Source organism: Gallus gallus, chromosome 4, assembly GCF_016699485.2.
Source record: "Gallus gallus isolate bGalGal1 chromosome 4, bGalGal1.mat.broiler.GRCg7b, whole genome shotgun sequence".
In the NCBI taxonomy this organism is placed as follows: Eukaryota; Metazoa; Chordata; class Aves; order Galliformes; family Phasianidae; genus Gallus; species Gallus gallus.
This window is the reverse complement of record NC_052535.1, coordinates 74,117,511-74,141,914: the sequence shown is the minus strand read 5'-3', so window position 1 is coordinate 74,141,914 and position 24,404 is coordinate 74,117,511. Positions and strand designations below refer to the sequence as shown.

General features: G+C 35.1%; 1 protein-coding gene across 4 annotated transcripts in view; it reads right to left on the bottom strand.

Annotated features, from left to right (window-relative positions):
• KCNIP4 (potassium voltage-gated channel interacting protein 4) overlaps positions 1 to 24,404 on the bottom strand; it is a 382,096-nt gene that overhangs the window by 335,919 nt on the left and 21,773 nt on the right. The window contains exons 1-2 of one of the 4 annotated variants that reach the window (XM_046939866.1): positions 8,714 to 8,873; positions 8,209 to 8,357 (exon numbers count right to left, since the gene is read on the bottom strand). The exons of 2 other annotated variants lie outside the window; for them this stretch is intronic. In XM_046939866.1, the coding sequence (XP_046795822.1) occupies positions 8,209 to 8,356 (148 nt within the window). In that variant the 5' untranslated portion in view covers position 8,357; positions 8,714 to 8,873. Of the gene's footprint in view, positions 1 to 8,208; positions 8,358 to 8,713; positions 8,874 to 24,404 lie in introns of those variants that run through there. One more of the 4 variants, XM_046939865.1, reaches the window with a different exon arrangement.

The following is a 24,404-nucleotide window of genomic DNA, read 5'->3' as shown; positions in this document are numbered from 1 at the left end:
CTTTTAAATTGACCATCTATGAGAAGCTATACAGAGCTAATGCTTCACGATGAAAAAAAAAAAAAAAAAAAAGTTGGTGTACTTCAAAGAAGCTGCTTTTTGCAGCTTAACAAGATCTGGAGTAGAAGTGCTCCCTCTACTCCTGGGATTTTTTTTCAGGGGCAGATGCTCACAAACATAACTGTGTTATACTGCTCTAATATTTGGTAACGACCAGTAAACAAAATCCACATACCTTTAACCACCAGAAAAAAAATCAGTTTTTTATGGGTCATACCATTTATTAAAAGACATTCAGAACTACCATTTAATCTGGAACACTCTCAATATATTTAGCCACTTAAATTGCTGGAATAATGCCCAGATGGAAAGTGGCGAGATATTTAAAGATTGATTCCATTCTCTAAGTATGCAATGAATATAAAAGTCCTTCCATTTAATCTAATACACTTTTTCAGCTTATTAGTTTTTGATTTATAGAATGCTTTAAATAAAAAAGCAGTCGTGGGCAGACACAAAAGAAATCAAAGATACTGTGAGTACAGAGACTAAGTAGAAATATATACTGGTTTTATAAAGAATATAGTTTACTTTCCCAAATCCAGTGATTCTCTACATTTATTATATCCCAAACCTTTGATCCTTAGAACTTTAGTTTTAAGTAAATGACTTTCAATAAATTAACTACTTTGTTTTTTAATGGCACACACTGCGTAATGGTGAAGGAAAATCTGGGGAGACAAAATAAGAAATCAGATTTACAAATGGAGAGGTCAAAACATCGTAGTTTGCTTACTTGTTCAGGGCAGATAATTCCTCTATGACATTGCAATGAATCATTTTTAAATATCTGCATGATATTGAAGCAGCAAGTCCGGTTCTAGTAGAGAAACAATTAGGATGAGAAAAGTGATCATTTTTCTGATATAACTTGCTCATTAACAGGCAATTAACCAATATTCTTTTTAATCTTAGGCCAAATTCAAGAAGATCCTAGAACAGATTTATCTATCCATTTAAACTGACTGAAGATTAAAGTGATGTTTAGGAAGTAGCATTAATGATTTCAACTGAAAAATAAAATTTTGTTATGCACAGTTCAGAGAAAAGCCCTTGGAAGGTCCCATTCAGCCCAGTGGTCATTCGTGCTTTTTATATGAAAACACACTTTTGCGACAATTAACCAAAAATTTCAACCTCATAAAAAAAGATCAAATTAGCTCCTAATTAGAGCTTCTTTAGTAGAGCACATTGCTTTTTAGGAAGTTTTACATAATATTTAGCGCCAATATTGATCTGTAGAAAGAGAGGCAAGGGACATAAAAGCTTGTAAGTTCAACATGCTCTTCTGCCAATGTAGCATTTTTAGGCAGCAATCTTCCGTAAGTTATGCTTCACTTTTTAGTATCATGTCTCTCCCAATAACTATAACTTTCTTCAGAGGAATGCAAGGATTGCAAAGGTGGCAATGCAGGAGACCATGAATATCCACTCTAACATGAAGGAAATAAACACTCAAGAGAAAAGGAAAAACACACCTTATTGTGCAGTATCTATACAGAAAGGCATAAAGCTGAAACTCCACAGTGACGCATCTACATTTTCTGGGAGGTTAACTCTTGTCTAGTACCTATCTTTGTTAAGCATCTTTAAAAAAATAATACGGAGAATACTTTTATGGCATAAATAACAGTAGTTTAAAGTTTATCATTGGATAAGTATGTACAAATTCTCCCCAAGCTGGAAACCAGTGGTCGTTGCAAGATTTGCACAATTTGAGTTTTACATTTGGAAATGTTACCAAAACAGTTGTCTGTAAACAAAAAAGTAAAGCATCAAGGGCTTTTCCCACAATTGGGCCCTCTAACTGTTACTTTTTAAAACCTTAAGGGGAATTTAGAACCCCAGAAGGTATCCATGCTGCTTTTTTCTAAGACGCATTTCAGAGGTCGATCATTAAACTTCCCTGAGCCAAAAAGGATGCTACATTAGATTTATATGTACATACCAGAGTCTCATAATTTCATTAACTACATACTTTGCTCCATTTACCAAGTCCATACATGCATAGTAAAAAGCCCCTTTCAAAACATTAATCACTCTGGAATAATCACTTTGGAATGATTCTAACTTGTGAAAAACAACGCTTTTATAATCTCACCCTTAACGACCTCAAAGATAACAAACATTCCCACAGAACATGCTTTGCTGTTAATTTGTACCATTAACTATTACTGCTGCCCTGAAGAGAGTTTCAGAGGTCTTACTGAGATTAGATGACTCCATGCTGCACATTTAAAAGAATGACATTCACCAGGGAGAACTTCTAATTTTATTGTCATGATTTGTTATTTGGAGTTAGCATTTGGAAAGAAAGGAACAAACTACATGGCTCCCCTTTTTGCCAAGTCTCTTCATAGAAACTCCTTTAACTAAGATCATAAGGTAAAAATACTTCGGTGGAATAGAACAAGGAAAATAGGTTACTTCCTCTTATCTTTTTCCTTTACTGTCCAAAAAGTTTTATTAAAATTTCTAAAACAATCTTTTCATACTTATTCAATAGGAAAAACCACAACTCTATTTTACACTGGAAATTTTTTATCTAACAATAGTTCTCTGTTGGTTCCAGGAGAAAAATGTAATAGAAGCATATTGCTTGCAACTTTAACAAATAAATGTAATACATCCACATTTTCTATTCAGTTCAGTGACTTGAACACGTGTATACAAAGCACGCAGTATTTATTCAGATTTATTTTGTAACATAAACTGCAATGTTTGCAAACATAAAACATTTACATTTTATGCCAGAAGGTATAAGAAACTACAAAAACTTTTGCCTTATTAGACTTGAATAAGTATACATTGCTAATTCATAGCTCATTGTGATTAAAGAAATACGTAAAGTAAGACTAGGTGATGATCATTTTCCCCGAAAATGTTATTAAAAGACTCAAAATAAGTAAGGTTTTAATACTGTAACTTTTCCTGGGTTTAGTCACTAGCTTACTTACAGTTAAAGTATAAACCGACAGCATCATCACCAAAATGTAAAACATTTTCACAAAATTTTCAAATTGACAAAATTCATTTTAAATTCCCACGGTAGTTCCTCTTCTTGTAATCTTTACAAAATAAATAAGGATTTCTGTATTGGCTAAAACTATGAAAGATTCAATATTTAAATAGATTTCTGTTTGTTTTCAGAGTACAAAATCTCAGTTGTATTAATCTCTTCAGTGGCTAATATGTGTAGTAATAGGCTACAAGAACTCCTTTTTCTGGAAATACTTTGTGGGGAAATATTTTAGTCTAATTCACACGTGCTGAACATCTACAATAGCAAGGACAAGGCACGTAGTGCTCTCTCTTTTTTTCTTCTCTTACAGGCTTTCAGGCTCAGAAAAGTCATATAAACTTCAGCTGTATGGGAACATAGAACAAATTTCCTTTTGTGACCACATATAGTTCTTTGAAGTCTTCTCATGATTGTATGATATTGATCAAAGCATCTAGGAGGAAAAAAAATTCTCAGGAGAAATACTGAACTGACATGACATGAAAAATGGCAGAACTGATGAATAGAAATTCAATTACTGAACAATATCTGATCTGTATTTCAGCAATCCTTTCATAAAAGATTGTTTGTGAAGAGCAGTTTCTGAGAAAAGGGAATGAACACAGGTAAACATAACTATCCAGCTCTTAGAGCGGGTCCAGAGGAAGGCCACTAAGATGATCAGAGGGCTGGAGCAGCTCTCCTATGAGGAAAAGTTGAGGGAACTGGGCTTGTTCAGCTTGGAGAAGAGAAGGCTCCGGGGGAGACCTCATTGTGACCTTTCAGTACTTGAAGGGAGTGTATAAACAGGAGAGGGAACGGCTGTTTACGAGGGTGGACAGTGATAGGACAAAGGGGAATGGTCTTAAACTGAGACAGGGGAGGTTTAAGTTAGATATTAGGAGGAAGTTTTTCACACAGAGGGTGGTAACGCACTGGAACAGGTTGCCCAAGGAGGTTGTGGATGCCCCATCCCTGGAGGCATTCAAGGCCAGGCTGGATGTGGCTCTGGGCAGCCTGGTCTGGTGGTTGGCGACCCTGCACATAGGAGGGGGGTTGAAACTCGATGATCATTGTGGTCCTTTTCAACCCAGGCCATTCTATGATTCTATGATTCTACGATCCTTGACCTTGGATATTTAATATTTGGTGTTGTTTTCTCTCATTTTTATCTTCATTTATTTCAAATTGTTATTGTAGAGAAGGATGACTTCAGTAAATGTGAAACCAGGCTGACCTCAGTAACTACTACTCTATGTGAATTCTTTACAGGAAAAAAAAAAAAAAAAAAAGCTTTTGCTTTGGTAATAAAGGTAGGAAACTCCTAGTTACTAGCTCTGTGAGATTTGATAGAGTAAAAGACATACATTTTAAAACTTGTATGTAATTCTGCTGTCTACCTTCCAGTTTGTCTTTGCTCTATTTCTCAATAGAAAAGTGGTCAAAAGATATACAAGAATTAGAGACACACTGTAAGAGTGCTTCTGTCAAAAGGCCCCCTTCAATATTAAAAGTCTTCTTGTTTATTTTGAACAACATATTCTCATAGAAGAAAAGTTAAATGTCTAATACAGGACAGACTATCATCCCATTCACAGGAAGTCCATATTTAAGAAATCAGTAACAAAAAACTCCATCAGGAAATTTTTACATATCTGAGGACAGAAAGTATATGAAGTATTCTAGAGAGAGCAGAACTTTTAACCTGTTCTCAAATAACTTCGGTTAGTTTTCATTAAATATTTTGTCAAATGCACCAGCCGACAGTGAAAGATACATTCATTAATTGACAACTTAGATTTATTCCTAAATTATTAATATCTTAACTCATAAATAAATGGTGTGAGGAAATGAAAATAATAATTTAAGGAATTATAAAGAACAAGATCTGATAATTGTAATATTTTTATCAGTACTTAATGCAGTCAGCCATGCATTTCCTCTACATTTTTATTTGCGAAAGACAACTTATTCTCATCTCTGCATCTCTCATTTGCATATTAAAAGATCTGCATCAGGGTGACTATTCATGGCATAGAATAATGGAGAAAGACTCATAACCAACCTAAGTTAACTGAGTATGTTGCCAAATTTGTATGGAATAATTTGAGAACAACTCACTTTTGAAAGAGAAACCCACCATTTTTTCTTGGGCCCAGAGCTCACTGCAGTATCAAGATGTAACTGGCAAAAGCCAGAAAATGTTCCTTGAGCCTTACTTACAGGATATGTACTCTCTGAAACTGCTGTGTGAGGAATTAGTCAAATAAGCCTTGAACACTGGCTACAATAGTGTCCTTAGTATTGAATTCTTTCCCATTGACAACATTATTCCAGTTACTTCTCCTTGAAATCCCATAAGTCCTTTTTAATTCTCTCGTTCTTCCTTTGGAGCAGTCATTGCTGCATTAAACTCATGCTATTTTAATACTTAATAGAGAAGGGCTGAGTGCAATCATCTTTTCAGTATTATTGTTAAAATATTCTTCTCTTATTCACACGACAGATATTGAAGAAGAAAGAGCAGGACAACAACCCCAGTGCTGGGACATTCTAAGATTTTACCAAAACAGTTGCAATTCTTTATTCCGAAAGTAGAGTTAAATCATATGAACATAACCTATTTATTTGCCTGCTCCAAATTCATAAATGGAAATTGTCTCTAAAAGTATAATTACCATAAAAACATGTTGACAAACTCAGTTTCAAGATCATACAAATAACTAAAATAAGGAAACCAAATTGTAGAGAAGAAATCACCTCTGCTTTAACAGAAATCAGATCAGATGCATATTACCTCACAATATTTCCAACTACAAATCATCACAGTGGCATTCAGTTACCATATTCAGCAATCACAGTTTTCATTATTTTTAAAAAATATAAACAAGGATATTGAGATGTTACTAAGTATTAAATTTCACTAGTGTAAGGTAGCTCAATAGAGAACCTGGTTTATGTTGTGGAATGCCTGAGTGGGAATGAGCCACCACCATATAATTTGCAAATTCATCTTCATCCTGCCAACTGCAAATAGTAGAGTTAACACTGAGATTAGTATCTCAGTAGCCACATACTTGATAGATGATATAGCAGTATCACAGGCACTAGGTGGAAGGTAAAATTACAGCAGAGCTCTTGCCATCTTAAATTATTCCAGAGAATGGGTGGGCATGTTCATGCACAGCCAAGCTTTACGGTTTACAGAAACACTCCATTTGTTTATGTGTATGAAATCCTACCTAGCTGTGGATCAGGAACTCAGTGGGATACACCATATATGACACGTTACAGGTGTTGGTACACACTGGTACTCAAGTTCAAGAAAACCTACATGGCCATTGAGGTCAGCTTGGAAAAATGAAAAGTGCTGACAAAAGTACCTCGAGACATCAGCTTTGGTGATCCTATTAAATATCCAAAGGTTCCTGTAAAGCTATTGCTATGGGAATATGTTTTATATCATTTGGTACTAGACAAAGCGAAATTAAAGGCTTAATTTTGAGTTAACTATGTGTTAAATTCTGATACTTGTCTCTTCCAGAGTGAACCAGAGTAAATGCATTTACAGAATCTCCTGATTCACTTAACCAAGACAAAATAAATCCTTAACTCTATCATTTCTTATCAACTGTTTTTAGACCCTTTCCAGAGGTGCAAGTGACTAGTCAGTTTAAAGGTACTGAACAATCAAACATACTAAGTTCAGTGCAAGCCACATTTGATTCACAAACCATAACAAGAAAGCTGACTCTTACAGCCGACTAATGATTGTTGACAAATACCATACTATGAAATGACCCAATCAAAGAAAAAAAAAAAAAAAAAAGGAAGTCATAGGACTTCCTATGAACAGAGGGTTGAGAGTTTTGAAAGGGTTACATCAAATTCATTTCTGTTTCTTTAGCCCCAGTAACGGTACAAAAAATAAATAAAAGTGCAGAGAATTACAAGTGCAAAAATACACAAATCTAAGTTGTATTTAGCAAACCATAACATGCATGATGAGTAAAGCAGTTGTTCACTGTAAGTATTATCCTAAAGCTTTAAAAATGAGTGGCCAAGAATAGCTAAAAGATTATGCTTAGGTCAAAAAGAATATCAAATGTGTCTACATGGATAACACAGGGATAGGGGCAGTTTACAGCCAGACATAGGTTGTATTTAACCAGCTCGCTTCCTCTAAATGTTGAAACAAATACCCTTTAAAGCAAATGTATAAATTGAAAAACATATCATTCAGGGTACAGTGACTTGGATCTTCATGACAAAACAATGTCATCTATTTTTTCATTCTGTTTGACACAAATTCAATTTACAGAGGGCTTGTTTTTTTTTATTGTCATAAACAGTGTGCCAAGGGGATGAAAAATGCTGCCAAATCACAAAAGGGGCATTTGGGGCAGGATTTTTTGTTTTAATTTTACATAATGGCACAAAATACAAATATGATGGTAAAAAGAGGCACTAGTGCTGAATAAAATATTAAAATGTGGGTATATTCCAGATGAAAATGATGTGAAGAAGATTAACCATCATTTCTTTGCTGTTTAATTTATTATTCATAAAAGAGTTAGGCTTTCAATAGGTGAGCTATTTCACAGCCAAGTTCTAATTTAAATAGAAGCATTTCTTTTAATATTTATTAATAAGTACAGTGAACAGCATCATTATGTATAAAATTACCTTTCTCTATTCCCTCTAAGACAAAGGAATTGATCATGTAATTTCCATGTAAATATACTCTGACAACAATCAAAGCAGTTTTTAAACATCAAAACAGCTTTTTGGGCTAAGCCCTAATAAATTGATGAATTTAATTACTGTGATTTTACATTTACTCATTTAGCTTATGATTGAAGGATTTCTTCTTTTCTGCAGGTCTTTTCTGGAGATGATGTATTTTGATGTGCTGCAAAATGAATGCTCACGCAGTACAATTAATTATGTCACATTATGATAAAGCACCTTCAATCAAAGCTGTACCATTTCTAATCTCTGTGCACAATAGATCCAAGACAGTAGAGACTTTTTGTACCTGTAATGTGACTGATGCTAAATTCAGTAGCACCTCTATCAAAAAAAAAAAAGAATTCTTGGGAAGACAACAATTTCTCCTACACTAAAAATTTCAATAGGAAAGGTACCTTTAGAGCTCAAACTTTTCCAGGCAAAGAATCGTTTTACCAAGCAGCAATTCCTAAGCAGTTTCTTGCAGTTTCCAGTTTTCTGATGATACTGTTGCAAATCCTCTTTTTCTTCATGTGTTTTCTTCTCAGGGGCTAACATATCCATCCTAAACAAAAACTTAACCTTTATTTTTCCTGAAAGGTATATATGCACAACTCAAATTCATAGGCTGGGGGTGAGGGAGATGGGGGGGAAAATAGAGGAGATGGAAGGAGGATAGAGGGAAGAGTCTACGGATCTCACTAACAATTATTCTTTGCTGATAGAATTACAGTATTAATTAACTTGAATTACTGTATTCATATTCTTAGGGTATGAATTATTTATCTGAAATATTAATGTATTTGCACAAAATACATATAGGGATAAAAATATTAGATTTCTGTTATTTAGAAAAAAACTCTGATTTTACTTAAATTATATAAATTATATAATATCTTCAAATGGTAAATAAATATTTACCTCTTACCTGGGGCAGTTGTCTAGGTAAAGGAAATAATGTAATCCTCTATGCACGAACCTATTATCCCTCCTATCTTAGCTTGCCTTACATCGGTGTCATAAAGCAGAGCTGCATTCCTCTAGCTGTTATTGAAGGGCAGCTGCTCTACCCAGAAAAGATGAATAGTTGAGTTTCTGAGCTGTCTTAATGCCACTGTCACTCAAATGCAGAAAAGCAGCTGAGCCACTTAAAGCCAGTTGTACTCTTGGGGACCATTTCTCTACGCTACCTTCTGATTCACACAGATAGACCAATAAATTTCTATATGACATTATTTTTCTTGATGGACTGCCACTTCAAAGGAGCCAGGGGGTCATTGGCAACTACCACTGCTGACTACAACCTAAACAAAGCCCTACTAAGGGGCCACAAATCTGAAGCAAAAGAAAACACGCCTGTCCAGCGCTCCTGCACTTTTATGCTACCCCAAGGTCAGGAAGGAGTCCAAAGCAGCATTCCCTTGTTTGCTCTTCATTTGGCTCCAGCGTGAACTGCCAAAGAGCACACTGCTGCTGAGCTGTGCTATTGCAGCCATTTGACAGCGGGCTCAGGACTGCTCCAGGTGAGCTCCTCTAATTACATCCAGTAACCACACCCAAACAGAACAAGGACAACGAAGCAGCCACTACTTCCCTCTCATTCCCTCACAGCGATTTCTGCCCCACGATCTGATTCCATAAAGGGTAAACACAATTAAGTTCAAAAGACAAAAATTAGGAGAAAGAAAAAAAAATTAAAAAGATGGCATTTTTTGTAGTATATATGAGTCACAGAAATAAGGCTGACTTTTCAATTGTAAACACTACTTCCTAAACAAAGTATGGTTTACTCATCACTTCATTGTGTGCATTTTCTATTAATTATGCAAAAGATTCAAGGAAGATGTTTTCATTTACTGAAACACGTTTTTGAACAGGTACTAGAATTCTGAGATTGTTTTTGATCAGATTTCCTTCTAACTGAATTAGTTTCAGTGATGATTACACTAATCTGCAAGTTTGAGCCACCTAAGCCCAATGCATGATGTGAAAGCTCCTGCATACACTTGAATTGTGACTTAACTTTGAACAAAGCATAACACAGAAAACTGTGTACCTACTTACAACTGCAGACATCTCAGATTTACCAGTTTGGGTTGGAGTTTTTAAAGTATAATACTTCCACCTGTCCATCAGCAGTCAATGCTGTTCATAACAGTGTGGGCTTTAACACCAGATTTTTAGGCAGCTAAAGTATAGGGGAGCACTTCCATTCAGACACTTACCTAGGGATATATTTCAGACCCTTCATTATCCAGAACTGATGAGGACTACAATTTGCACTGTTTGAACAGCACCTGCTGCTATCCAGTCTGCTGAGTCCTACTGCATGACACAGCATTACAGTCATGGCTCTGTTCCCATGACAAGCTGCTATCAAGGTGAGCTGAATTTCAATCTGGTAAGAGTTTCTGGAACTTCTACAAATGCTGTAGAAAATGTTCCTCCAGTTAAAGCACATCTCACAGCTCTCATCTAGTAACTTTAAAAGGTGTCATGCTGAGAATGAATATTAAATTGATATTTTACTGTGCTAAGAAGTATGTTTTCACCACAAAAGTTCCAGCATGGATTTCAAGATGACTCCTGAAAGAGAATTTTGAGTTGGAAGAAGAAATCACAAAACTAAGTTATTGCATGGAAATAATATCTAGTTTGAAAAGATGTACTCCCAACCATCTTTGTATCTGTCTTAGAAAAAAATTAATGTACTCCAGAAATTAATCCCCCTGGAAAATGGAAGTTTATTTTTGATCACACCACCTGTGCAGGGCATCCACAGAAAGTCACCTGTTTTTTTTCTGGTGGAACACATCTATATTGGTCCTGTCATGCACAGGGGGTAAACTATTATGTCCAGCAGCTCTGGGTTCATAAAGTACACAGTATCATATAGCACAGCTCCAAACAACTAAAACTAGTGTTATTGAAATTACTTGAATTAAGTTCTCCTGATATAAATTTGCAAAGAAACTGCTTGTCTATTCAAAGGTCAATATCAAAATTCCTGATCTTCAAACTCAAACGCTATCTCTCATGCCCTATTCGATCATCCTTAGTGCCAATGCACAGCTGCTTCATCTCAAAGGTTCATGAATCCAAGAGAGTGAATGGGGAAGCAAACATGGAAACTGAGAAAGGTGTCTGGAAACATTATGCCATGATGGGATAGTAAACGGGAATGCACTCTGTCTAGACATGGAGAGACTGTTACATTGGGAGAGAGTTACTCGATATGACCCCATCATTAGCAGTTGAATGTGGTCTTCAGGAGTATAAGAATACAGAGAACCTTTGCCGGAGATGGGATGCATAAAAGAACAAATGGGGTGACACTGTTCAAAGTGATATGGAGGGGTAGAACCCTCACTGAAATCTTCAGGATTTGCTTATGTGCAGCTGAGAACTGTGTCTTATTTATCATGACGTGGAGAACTTCACTTGAGACACCACATTTACAAACCTAATCTCTGTAAAAAATAATTACATGTAATACTGGAGATAAATTGGCCACATAAGCAACATCCGGAACACTACCGTGTGTGGAAAGTATATCAATTCCAAAGGCACAGAATCCATCATTTACCTAAGTAACTAGAATCATTAAACAATTTAGGCAAAACGCATAAAGGAACCAAGGAGTACAGTGATGTGATCAGTGGAATGCTGAACCATTCAACAAGTCCAAATGAGCAGTGATACTGAAATCAATGTACCTACAGGGGACCGGTACCTGGAATTTACTGAGAATGAGCAACCTCAGGATCTGAGAATGGGGAGATCTTCCAACAGGAAGTTAGTGAAATTGATAAGAAAGAAACTAAACACAACTGTGTACTATTATCTACAAAAACTGTAGAAATTATCTACAAAAACCCTGAAATACCTCTGGTTTGAGCCCTTCTTGAATGTTACTGCAGAAGTAACTGGGAACGTGCACTCACCTTGACCATATGCTTCAAGTCAGAAGAGGCAGACCTTTTATTTGCAGCATTACAGTGCCTGGAAATGGGGAGTGCAGAAAGCAAGCAGGTTGTTTGCAATTTATTTCCTGCAATCAGATTTAATCTGTAATTAGTTACATCCAAAAATAAAGCTACATTTCAGTATAAAATTTGTTGGCTTTTTACTGATAGCTAAATAACTGCTTTTATAAGTGATCTCAACGGTGTTGCTTAAAAATTTCAGTCAGAAGCTGAGTGCTATGTGATATCGCATAGTTGCAGGCACTATGAGGAATTTGAGCTGGAGGGAATATTTTTTACTTGGGTTCACATGAATATGACTGCAAGTCATCTCTTACTACTGTCCAACATGAACTGAAGCTTGGGAATATGGAACTGAATTTTGTTGACTTGTTGAAAACTATGTAATTTTTTGCTTGATAATGAAATAGCAGTTGGAAAGACTAGAGGCATTGTTATAGGATGAGAAATAGCATGGGAATACTTCAGAGGAAACAGTCCAAACTAACATAGCGTAAATGTTTTTCTAGGGGCTCTTTACAAAACCATTAGTTCCATTGGTTGATTGCTCTAGTGCAACTTCAAGAATCTTCACTGATGACTGCAAATTGTGGGAACTGTGATCTCACAAGGGTCTTCTTGAAAGAAATTCTTTAGCGTCAAAGATGAAGTTAGGTTAAACCAGTGATAATTAGGCTGCTAGAGATTGCAGTTATAAGCTAAGAAATGAACACTGAAAAATAGGACAAGGTTACAGAATGGATGAGTGTGTAGGAGACTGCTGGCATATTAAGGAATATTACAGTGAGATGCTTCAGAGAAAAAGCAGGGTGCTTTTCTGTTTTCATTTTGTTTTTCTTAGGAGAAGGACTGTTTTATGATAATCTTACTTTGGAAGATGAAATAAAGGTTTTGTTAATAGAAAGGAAAATTTCCTTCTGCAATATGAAAGATGGAATAGAAAAAGATAGGAAATAAAAATTTACTAGCTATTTATTTGCTCCCAATATGAAGTGCTCTCGAAGGTTTTACTTTGGCATTAACTTGAACTCCATTAACATCTTTTTATGAAGATGTTTTCATCACTTTTGTTCATCTACTTAAAGAACAACAACAACATCAAAAAAACGCTTTTGGATAAATACCAGGAATCAAATGCTTCCTGTGCTCTTTTAATATCAATTAAAATGTTGGGTTCTGCTTTTGCCAGGAGGTAAGAAAAACAAACAGACAAATCATAATCTGTCTTATATGCAGTAAGAGTTGAGCAGTGACAGCCACTCTGGAAAGCCTGTGGGAAGCATCTCAAAATTTCCCACAAATACAGAGGGAAATGCTATCTTCTCTAGTTGTTCTCACCTCAGAAAGGTCATCCTCCTTGATGTATGAGATGTCTGAAAGTTCTGCCTATTCATGCATGATGAATTTCTATATTGTAAAGATGCAAGGAAAAAATATGAATATTCTGTGGGGCAGGACTGCCCCAGGCTCCTTTTTGTTTATTTAGCTCTGGACCCTTTGGTGGAAGAGTATAGAGTAATCATTTATTTCAGGTTATATTCAGGTTGCCTGGCATAGGAGGAGAACATCTGAATTCAACTGCATTATCTCATAGTACTTGTGGGCAGTACAGGTGACAGGAACACATTTTGACACCATCAGCAATTATTTGACTGCAGCAAGAACAATGAATAACATAAGAAAGAGCAAGTATTTCAGGTGGGCATTTCAGAAAGCTTCTTCACTGTGCCAAAGGAATTTCATATCATAATGAGCCCTCTTGGGACTATGGATATATTGGGATGAGCTCTCCACTGGATGATTCAGAACCTCACTGAGAGAACAAGTTTACCTCCTGTCAGATTATAGTGATTACAGACAGATGGGCAGAATGGATTTTTATGTTAATTAAATGTTAATGTTAACTAAAACCTCCTTGCTTGCTTATCACTTGTCTGGGGTCTACATATTCTACCTGAATTGGTTAAAGTGACAGGGATCTTCTACCTGTTCAGAGGTAATAAATGTTTCTCAGCAAAGAAATCTATAGCATGTCTACAGGTGAGAGGATTTTGCAGCTGCCAAGAAACTTTCTTTTCAGTAATTTAAGGATTTATTATAGATATAGAATAACTTTTCATTTTCTAAAATGACTGGAGAAAATTGAACTAATTAGAGGGGGGAAGAATGCAACACTTAAGAACTTCCCAGTTGTTTCCAGGAGGTTTCTTTGTACAGGTAAATTCACATCAGCAAATTAGAACAATCACATGCCAATGCTGTGAAAGGCACCGAGTCAATAATGTATAAAAATATATATTTTGAAAAAAATTATTCGTTAGCATCAGCCAGGTATTCTTCCACAACTGAAGAGATCTATCCTCCCACTGAGGTGGACACTGGCAGAAGGAGGTCAGAGGAACAGGCTGAGTAAAGCAAATATACCAAGAATGTGCTGAGCTCACTCAGTTTATTTGAGAATTGTATGCTCTGATACTACAAAAGGGTTGAAACGTTTGAAATTCATCCACATAGCTTGAGCTCATGAAGAATTAACAAGTTTATTGGACTGTTTAACTTCCTAAACCAAGAGTTTATGTCTCATAGTCATGGGATGAATATACAGAAGTCTTAATTTCTAAAACAAATAGATACTGTTTTGAACAATTGTATATCATCGTGCTTTTACAACAAAAAGACATATTTAAGAAGACCTGTAGATGATAATGAATGCTGATGATACTACACATGGTATGGCTTTGTGTATAATCAAGTAGAAATACTGATAGATCAAGATGTCACTTCAGAATTAAAAAAAAAATGTGAGACTGGACTTAAAAAGTGTGAAATCACATCATCTATCCACATCAGCAGGAGATTCCCAGCTAACTCATATCTATCAGAGCACCATTTCAGTTGACAATCACACTTTGGAAAGCACTACATTTTGAGATGAATCCTTCTAATCCTTTTGCTCAGGCTTCCAATTAGGCTAACACTTGTCAAAACACCCTTAGAAGTTGCCTGAAATTTTCCTTCTTTGTGGATCTTTATCATTTATGTGTAATTTATAACTAAAAGAGTCTGGAAAAAAATTGCCCATCCTTATTCTGTATGCCTGGAGTTTCCAAAATGCAACATACCTAAATTTGGCCAAGATATTTAGGCTTTATTATTTTCTCCATGCTTCTAGATCAGCCAGTATCTGATAGAGAAAAGGAGTTCAGTTCTCACATCACAATTTCACCATTTCAGAACTAAAATATTAGAGTGCAACTGAATTAAGATGGTAGTTTGTAAACCTCCTAGGGGCAGTGATTTATTTATGAACATCTAATTAATCAAATGCATATTAAGCTAGCTTGAAAAGCTTTCACAAACAAATTAAATAAAAGAATCATAAACTTTTCAGCACAATTGATAGCTCCTTTCCTATCTTGTGGACGTCACATCTTTCAGCTATCTCTTGGCAGCAATGAATAATGCTGAGTGGTAGCGTAGCACGGGTAGCAAGAAAGGGCAGAAACCTGCAGCTCCTCTGCAAAACAAGCTGCTGATCAGACAATATGGTGTAGATAGGTCTACAGTGTCAAGTGAAGTTAATTCAATTACAAAAAAATATTTCCATGACTCACAGCACTCTGCTTTTACTTGCTTGCTTTTTAAGCAATTTATTGCTACTACCTGAAATTATCATTTTCCTGCTTCCCTTCATCCAAGATATTGTTGGAAGTAAATGTCTTAGAATAGGAAAATACTATGGTAAATCACCAACAAAATGAGATACTACCTGCTATAAAGCAATCATCATTGCTTTCATTTACTCACTGAAGAGCAAGAACAAAATCCAAATTATACTACATGCAGTAATATCTTAAGTGTTGATAAATACAGTCCTTTAAATTGTTAAAAAGGAGAAATTAAAAACAAAAAAAGAAAAGAAAAGAAAAGAAAAGAAAAGAAAAGAAAAGAAAAGAAAAGAAAAGAAAAGAAAAGAAAAGAAAAGAAAAGAAAAGAAAAGAAAAGAAAAGAAAAAAAGAGAAACAAAAGGGAGGTGAACCTGAGAAATTAACTGAACAGCCAAAATCAGAAGCTTATAAAAATTGATTGACCCATGAGAAGGGGTTTTGTAATTTGGCCACTGAAGGAGTAGCTTGAGGATGTGTAGGAATGCCACTGTTCAACATATTTGGGAAAGGAAGCAAGAAAGATTTCATATTTCATTTCAATTTCAAATAAAATTGACTATGAATCATTAGACAAGAAGTTTGATGATTTCATATTTCAGCTGAACATAACTCATATTTCCTCAAAAAGTCACAGAAGCCTCACTGACAAGAGATAAACATACTGCATGGAGACAGAACACACGAATCACTATGAACACATTTGTCACCTGGATTCCTGATGAAGTATCAGCTGAAGAACTCCTAAACAACCTTCCAAGTTTTGGAGGGAACCATACATCGGATACAACTTACATTTTTAGGGTGCCATATGATGTTGCATCAAATAAAATTATCTTGAAAATTATCATCTCATTAAGTATCATGCCTATTGCCTTCTGCTCAGCAAAATAATGATAAAAAATCTCAAGGAAAATGGAATAGAGAATAAAAACAGTAAAGATTCTCAGACAAACTTTAATGTTCTGCATTTATTTGGATACTCATGCAGAGCATACAGTGTTCTGAAGTAGACGAAAAAAAGCAGCAGATATTTCTAGATTTTAATACAAGCTTTCATATGGTATCATAAAATTTTACTCTAATGAAACCTATCTCAAATAATTTACTTTTTTCCTGGATATGAACAGCCTCAAAGCTGAACAGAGGTGTAGAGAATCTAAATTTAGAATACAATCAACTGCACCGTACTGCACTTACATAAGCATCAAGGCTTGAATCTCTGATTTGCTGAATTTTTGCAGCTCTTACTGTTGATAACAGAAAGATGTGGTGCTCAGCATTTTGCAAGATCAGGCTCAGGTGATTATTATACACTGACAAATTATCATTTGAATATCCTTGAACTTTTTAATGTAGAATCTCTTCCTTAATGTCCCTGAAGTGAAACAAACAAACAAACAAAAAAAACTGTAGCAAGTGGAAATTCACCCTGTGGTAAGTTGGGAGGTGCTAAGAAGGCAAACACCATGCTGCCAAGAAAAAAAAAAAAGTGCATTTAATATTTAACAAGGTAATAGGATTGCCTTTTTGTGCAGCTTTGGAGTGGTATTTAATCACATTACTATTTAGTAAGTTCAATTAATAAGTGCCATTTTTTTTGCTGCTTGATGCAAATAAATTTACTGGATCTGTTAACAGATAGCAAGTTAAAATTGTTGCTTAAGAGACATGCAGCATCTAGCAGTTCAGTTCTTGAAACTATTGTTAGGAAGGCAGTCATAAACTTTGCAATAGTAATGACATTTTTGACCTTCCCATGTCATGTAAATTGATGTGCACCTGACATGGGCAGACTTTGACGCTGAATTCAAAAGCTTTCAACTTTGTCATTGTCCCCATCTTGTAATTGGATGTCTCTTTTAAGGAGACTGACATAGAAGAGCAAAACCAGGAATCAGAGTGCAGGAATATATTAACATTACTTTTCAAAAATATACATATTTCTAGCTCTTTTGAAATAGAAACAATTGTGATTTCTCAGTTAAATACTTCCTCTAAAATGAGACCATATATACTAAATGCTGACAATGTATAATTATATATAATAAAGTGGTTGCATTGTCTGTAAGCTTATTCTCTATTGCTTGGCATTTTTGATTGTAAAAATGAGATCCAATTAATCAGAAATAGGCATTCATATTTCTTTGCCTTTTTCACATGCTGTTTGTTTTGTCCGTCATATAACATTTCATGATCAAGCAAAACAATTGTATTTAATTATTTGCAATGATAACTGAACAGCCTTTAACTGCAGAATTCAGTGAGCTGAATATAGTTGATTAAGAACTATTATCATCATGTATTACAGATGAGAAAACTGAGAGGTAAACTAAAGTGACAAGCTTAGAAATATTAACAGACTGAAGGTACAAATGCTACATGCATTGATATAAGTACACAAAAATAACAGTTATGTAAGTATATATAATTCAACACTAGGTATCATAAGATAGGATGCTCCTTTGGAGCATCTCAGCAGTACTCCAATGCTCAGTATGTGTGTCCATGACAGATATTACCAGCAGAATGATCCAGCACACTCATACCAATAGCCTGTGGTGTTTATGGCTAAATATTGCACTACGACACCATGTATCAATATATTGCGCTATGAAGTCATGTATCAATAACTGTACATATTAAACAATAAGGAAAATAATTTCAGTAAAGAAGTTCCCAAATTATTTTATAATGATGAACAGAGACATAAACAAGGACAAGAGGAAGGAGAGAGAGAACGTGAGGGAGAGGAAAGGAAACGTTGCTATAATTAGGACTCTTATTTTACTTTTCTTTTTGGATTGAAAAAAAATCAATTAGTGATGCAAAATAAATACTAAGGCTGAGAGTTAAAGATTGAAGAAATGTGGTATTAACAGATTCCTGTGTTGATTTTCCATATTAAAACATGTATAAAAGAAAATACTGCCAGGTCATGTAATTAATATAGTACAGATCCCAAAACTCTAGTTCTGTTCTTGGTGTACATCTAAGAAGATAAGTAATAAATAAAGACAAATAAGTTCATATTTTGAGAAACTGACACTTTGTAAAAAGATGTGAAAGTGATTTAGTATTTCTCCCAGATCTAATTTCACACTATGTTAGTATAGCTAAGAAACCTGTGGGGCTCTGATAACTTAAGATAATTCTTATAAGAACTGGGTCATCATCATGAAGAAATTCTGATTTAGGTATCTGTATCTTGCTTTCCTACATTCTCTGCCAAGTAATAGAAACTATGCTGGAGCACTGCAAAACGTTCCCTTTAGGTAAGCCACACACAATTTATTATTTCTATCTATATAATAATCCCAGAAAGCAAAATTCCATGGTGTACATGGATGAAAAATACGGCGAATCAGTTAATCTTTAGGAGACAACATGTTAACTTATACTTTATCATACTAGCACCATACTATTCTCTAGTGATTCAAAACGGCCGAACTAATCTAAAAAGAGGAAAATCTTGCACTACATAATAATCTCCAACCTTGCTAAATAATGCTTTAAATTTAATAATTTAGCAACCTTGCTAAATAATGCTTTAATTAATAAATTGCTAAATGCCTGTCAAAATACTGCAGAGATCATTATGTACTGACAAGTTACTTCTTTCCAGGTATTAATTTCACACATACACAAAAACAAAAAAAACCCACCTCATTAACCAACTCTGTGTCAATGGATCAGGTCAGAATATCTTCAGAGGGTGTTTCCAAATAAAAACCATGAAATTAAAAACACCTCTACGTTCCCTAACCTATCTGAAGGCATTTATCAATTGCATATTTTTTTCATAGTGGTAGCGATTGAAGATTTTTCATGGGAAAGAACCTGTATAAGATCAAAAATAGACAAACTGCTTAGTTAGAAAGGGGTAAAAGGCAGAGAAGCCATCTGACTTTTGGTGCCATGCTTCCCTTGTTAAATCAAGTGGGTAAATTCCCTCAATTCAATCATGTAGAAAGAAGTCCCGTTAGAGAGTGACGGAAGAATTCCTGCTTGTTCTGCCCTGAGCTGTCCCTCTTCTGGCTGCATTTACAACCCAACCTGGAGCCTAAAGCTGAGGCAGTATGAACACTTTTTGCTATGTCCTTTCAATTTCTATCAAGTACTACTACCCATAGGCACTATGGGATCATGAAATGCAAAAGAGTCATAAAAGTGAAAGTAATACCACTAGCAATGCCATGGAAGCCATTAAAAAGCCATTTTCTATTGACAGTTGATGTACACTAGTTACAGATAATGACCATTACGAGGGTGCTTGTGAGCAGTACATGTAAGCAGAATGGAGAAACTCAAACAATAATACCTCAGGGTGGTATATGGTGTGCTGCTGATTCTTTATGGCAACTACAACATAGTAACCAAACTGTAACATTCATAATCTGCCAAAAAGACTGTGAGAAAGTTCTTCGCTATTTCAAGACTGGTCTGCAGTGGATTGCAAATGCATTTCTCAGAACACACATTAAGAATTCTTCTGCCTAGGGGCTGTTATCCTTTACTGTACTATGGATGTACCTAATGGCTTCAGAATACTAGGTACTACAGAAACACATTTTAAAAACATTTCTTTTTCCTACAGGCCACAACAGCAACAGACAAGGTAAAGGCCAGGTAGAAGAAGGCATCCATTGTCTCCATTTGGCAGATGGGGAATGGGAGCCCACAAATTCTGAGGCAGTGTGTAGCAGAGCCAGGAATTTGACCTAGACAGCTTGAGTTCCAGACCAGTGCCCTTCTCTCATTAATATCTGTTTCTTTCTGCATTCTTTTTCTCATGATCTAGCAAGTAAAGGAACACTGCTTTGTATCAAGTTTAATAGGATCACAGTCTTAAAAAGATTTACAAGAGTCAGTAAATTTGAAAATCAGACGATAGATTTTAAGCTGTATTGATTTTAGTTTCTTTCCTCAGCTATTATGTTCTTCAAACCATCTCCTGTAATTCGATTCAAACATTGGAAGTCCCTTGAGAGCACATGAAACAGTATTTCAGTTAAACCACTAATGTGATTTTTCATCAATCAAATATTAAAGACTTGGAGAGAAGATAAACATGAACTATGAGAAATGTTTCTGAAAGCAGTTCAAAAGATGCACATCTGTGCAGCTCTGCAAATAGACAAGGGCTTCAGTTTTGCACCATAAGCTGAGTGATTACATTTTCTGCATCATACATCCATATACTGAAGTGTTAGAAATGAAAATGACTGTAAATATGGATAAAAGTACAATCCTAGATAAGATAGCTGCAAACAGTACTTGTATGAGAGATTTACTTATCATTTGTTGCAAAGCAAAAATCACACGCATAAACATAATGGATGAATTTCAAAGAGTTCAGAGAATTATTACTTTCCTAAATTCAAAGGTTATACAATGTAATGAATTACATATCTCTGGGTTTTGTTTGGTAAACTGAGAGAGATTAATAAATAAATAAATAAATAAATAAATGATTCTGCGAGCCAAATTCTCAGTCGATAGAAATTTGTATTACTGGGAGAATGGGGGAAAAATAAAACTCCCAAAATAAAAATAAATCAGTTCAGTGATTTATCATTATACAAAAGAAATTGCTGACTAGTAATTAGGAGATTTATTAACACCTGAGATTTTTTAAAGAATATTGTTTCTTCAGGTCTTGGGAAATATGCAGTACACTCTAAAATCTTAGGATAACTGCAAGACAATATCCTCATCTGAAAAAAGTAATGATGGAAGAATGTGTCTGCAAGAATAGAGAGGCTGCATCATACCTAGGCATCTATTGATTTTCATAAGCATGATCTCAAAATTTGATCCTATTTACTGCAAGTTAATTATCCACACCACTCAATATAAAGAAAGGCAAATCATTACCCATGAAAAATGAAGCAAAGCCATTTGAAAAGAATACAGTAAATGCTGATTCCACACATATATTGCAATTTCATACTGGAAATAAGAAATATGCGAGGAAAAAAAACCTGATGATACGAACCCCAATAGAATAAGGAAAAAGATAATAATAGTCTACCTTCTAATTTTATTACAGCAAAAAGCAGCCTTGTGTCAAGCAAAATATCAATTCCAAAACTGTAGCTTTGTCACTTTGACATTTCTTATAAAAACTTACAGTGAATTTTGCAACTAGTTCATGCAACAGACTAGGGCACTGGTGCTATAGCCTGAATGAAGAGAAAAGCTGGCACAATTATAGGTTTTAGGCAATATTTATCAAAACTTTTGGAAAATTTGCAGAAAATAAGGATCTGTGAATAGAAGTACCTACTGCTTAAGCAGCTCAAAAACAAGAAAATAATTGCCATCAGAATATTACTCACTGATTAGCTTGGACTTTTTTCAGCTAACAGTGAATGTATGCAGCCTTCCAGGGAAAAGGTGAGGAACTATCAGTCCTAGTATTGTAGGAAATTAACATATGTTCTTATCTCCTAAGTAACTATCTTTGCTGTTATATTTCTGTCTTTTGTACTTGTACTTTAGTACTCAAAAGGTAGGCAAGACAAATCAGTTTCAATTCTAGGCTGCCTGTGTGGTTGCAGGGGAGTCTACATGAGTAGTGTTGGATAAATAACTGACCTATCCAATATTTCACCAATAAACATTCTTCGTTCTCTCCTCATAGGCTTACGGCTTGGGCTTATGGCTGAAGAGTTTAAAGTAGAGCACCAGCTGGTTCTCAGCTAAACATCTGGGAGTCTGAGACTACACTGATATCAAGCAGACATCAATATCATCTGATATCACGCAGAATCAAATCCTTTTTGTATATCTAAAAAGCACAGTTTAACCAAACCTAGGCCTGTGCTCATGGTGAAGGTCTAATATTTTAAACCATAGTGACTTCCATACATTTTTCTACACCAATCCCAGGCATCTGTCTTAATATATTGCAAAATTTTCATTTTACTAATACAAAAAACTATTTCCCGTGTCATGCTTCATGAGAAACGTTGAGCATTTCTTCCCTCCACTACAACCTGTAAAGATTCATCCTTAAAGAGTCACGATTTAAGAACGTTCTGAGGAGAAATGAAACATCTGATGATAAGCAGCAGATAGAGCTGCTGCTGCAGCAGATAGTGTTGATTACTGGAATTTGAAAATAGAACAAGTAATGGCAAAGTTTTAGATTAAAGTAATTATACTGAAATAATTACATGGGCCTGAGTTAATTACATTACAAGGTACTTTGAACATCTGAGCATATATAAAAATATACATGCTGACTAGTACTGAAGTGGAAGTCTTCCTCAGGAACAATATGAAAAGCACGTTACACTAACATTCTGAAAGTATCTCTGTGAAAACATGCTCTGTTTTGCTATCTGTCCAGCCACAAAGTTATTTAATGCATGAGAAAAAAAGAACCGTTTATTCAATTGCACTAGTAAGGTCACAAGGAAATTTAAAATACTATCTACCGAACAAGTTAAAACATATTATTGAAACTATCTAATCACATTTTGGACTAAGAAGGAAATTTTTGCTGAGATTCTGGGGAAAAAAAAGAGAGTTTAAAACCTTCAGGAAAAAGCTGCAGGCAACTCAAAAAGCATACAAGGATGTTGCTAGGATGTGCAGAGACAAAATCAGAAAGGCAAAAACCCAGCTAGAACTTAATCTGGACAGCATTAAAAGATAACAAAAAGAGATTTTTACAAATACATTAACAAAAGGAGAGCAAAGGAGAATCTCCATTCTTTATTGCATGAGGCAGGGAGTGGTAATGCATTGGAATAGGTTGCCCAGGGAGATGGTAGAGTCACCATCCCTACAGGTATTCAAGTAACATACAAATGTGGCATTGAGGGACACGGTTAGAGGGCATGGTGGTAATGGGTTGATGCCTGGAGAAGATGATCTTAGAGGTCTTTTCCAACCTTAATGATCCTATGATTAAATTATTACTTCAATTAATGGAAAAAATATCACTCTTTTTTGATGTTATCAATTCTGACTATGCTTAAGATTTATAATAATTATACTAGAAAGACAAAACTATTAGCACAAATACTCTTGTGGGATACTGAATTCAAGTGTTACAGCCTTGTTAAGACTTTTAATTTTTTGCTTATTTAACTAACAATTCAGGCTTAAAATAGTGCAATCAGTTTGAAGTTACTGCTTAAATCTCAATGACTTTTGAGATGTCACTTCTTACAGCAGTGTGTAAAAAACATTTATTCTCTTTCTGGTAAATGTAGTATCATCCCACTATCAGATGCGAATTAATCCTCTCCATCACTGGGAGTTTACAATTGTTCCTCTCTTTTCTTACAGTAATTCCTCTCTTTCACGTTTTCCTGGGAAATCCTTCCACATCTTCATTGTTCAAAGATTAACAGCTTTGATTCAGTAAAATATCTGTATGTAAAAAAGTATGTAAAAAGTATGATCAAACAAATACCTAATTGCCATGGAAGACAGTCCAACAGATGTATTTTCCTAATTGCAACCCTAGGTAAAGTACAATGGAGGGTGAATGACTGACTCTTCAACACATATTGATACACAGAATGTTTTGAAAATGGGTTAATTTATGGATGTCTTAAATGCCTAGAAAATCTACAGAGATGGCAGTCAAGCAGGAGAACACTTTTCTGGCTTTAGTACCTAATGAGTTCTGAGCACAGAAAATTTTTGAAATGTAATTAGCATGCAGTTAACTTTGTGCCAACAGCCTGAAATTGGCATAGAAAAAAATTCTCTCCTTTAAGAGATTGGTAAATGGAGAGAGATGAGTTTAATGCTGCAGAGCATTAGCAAACTTATAAAAAAAAGAAAGCAAAGTTCAAAGAAGAATCATTTCTATAATCTCCTGCAGTGTATATTATTAAAAGCTATTCATATGCAGTGCATAGGACAGCTATTGAATTCTCTCACTTAATTTGCACTCAAATTAGCACAGTAGTATTGAGCTCTTTGTATCTATTGTAG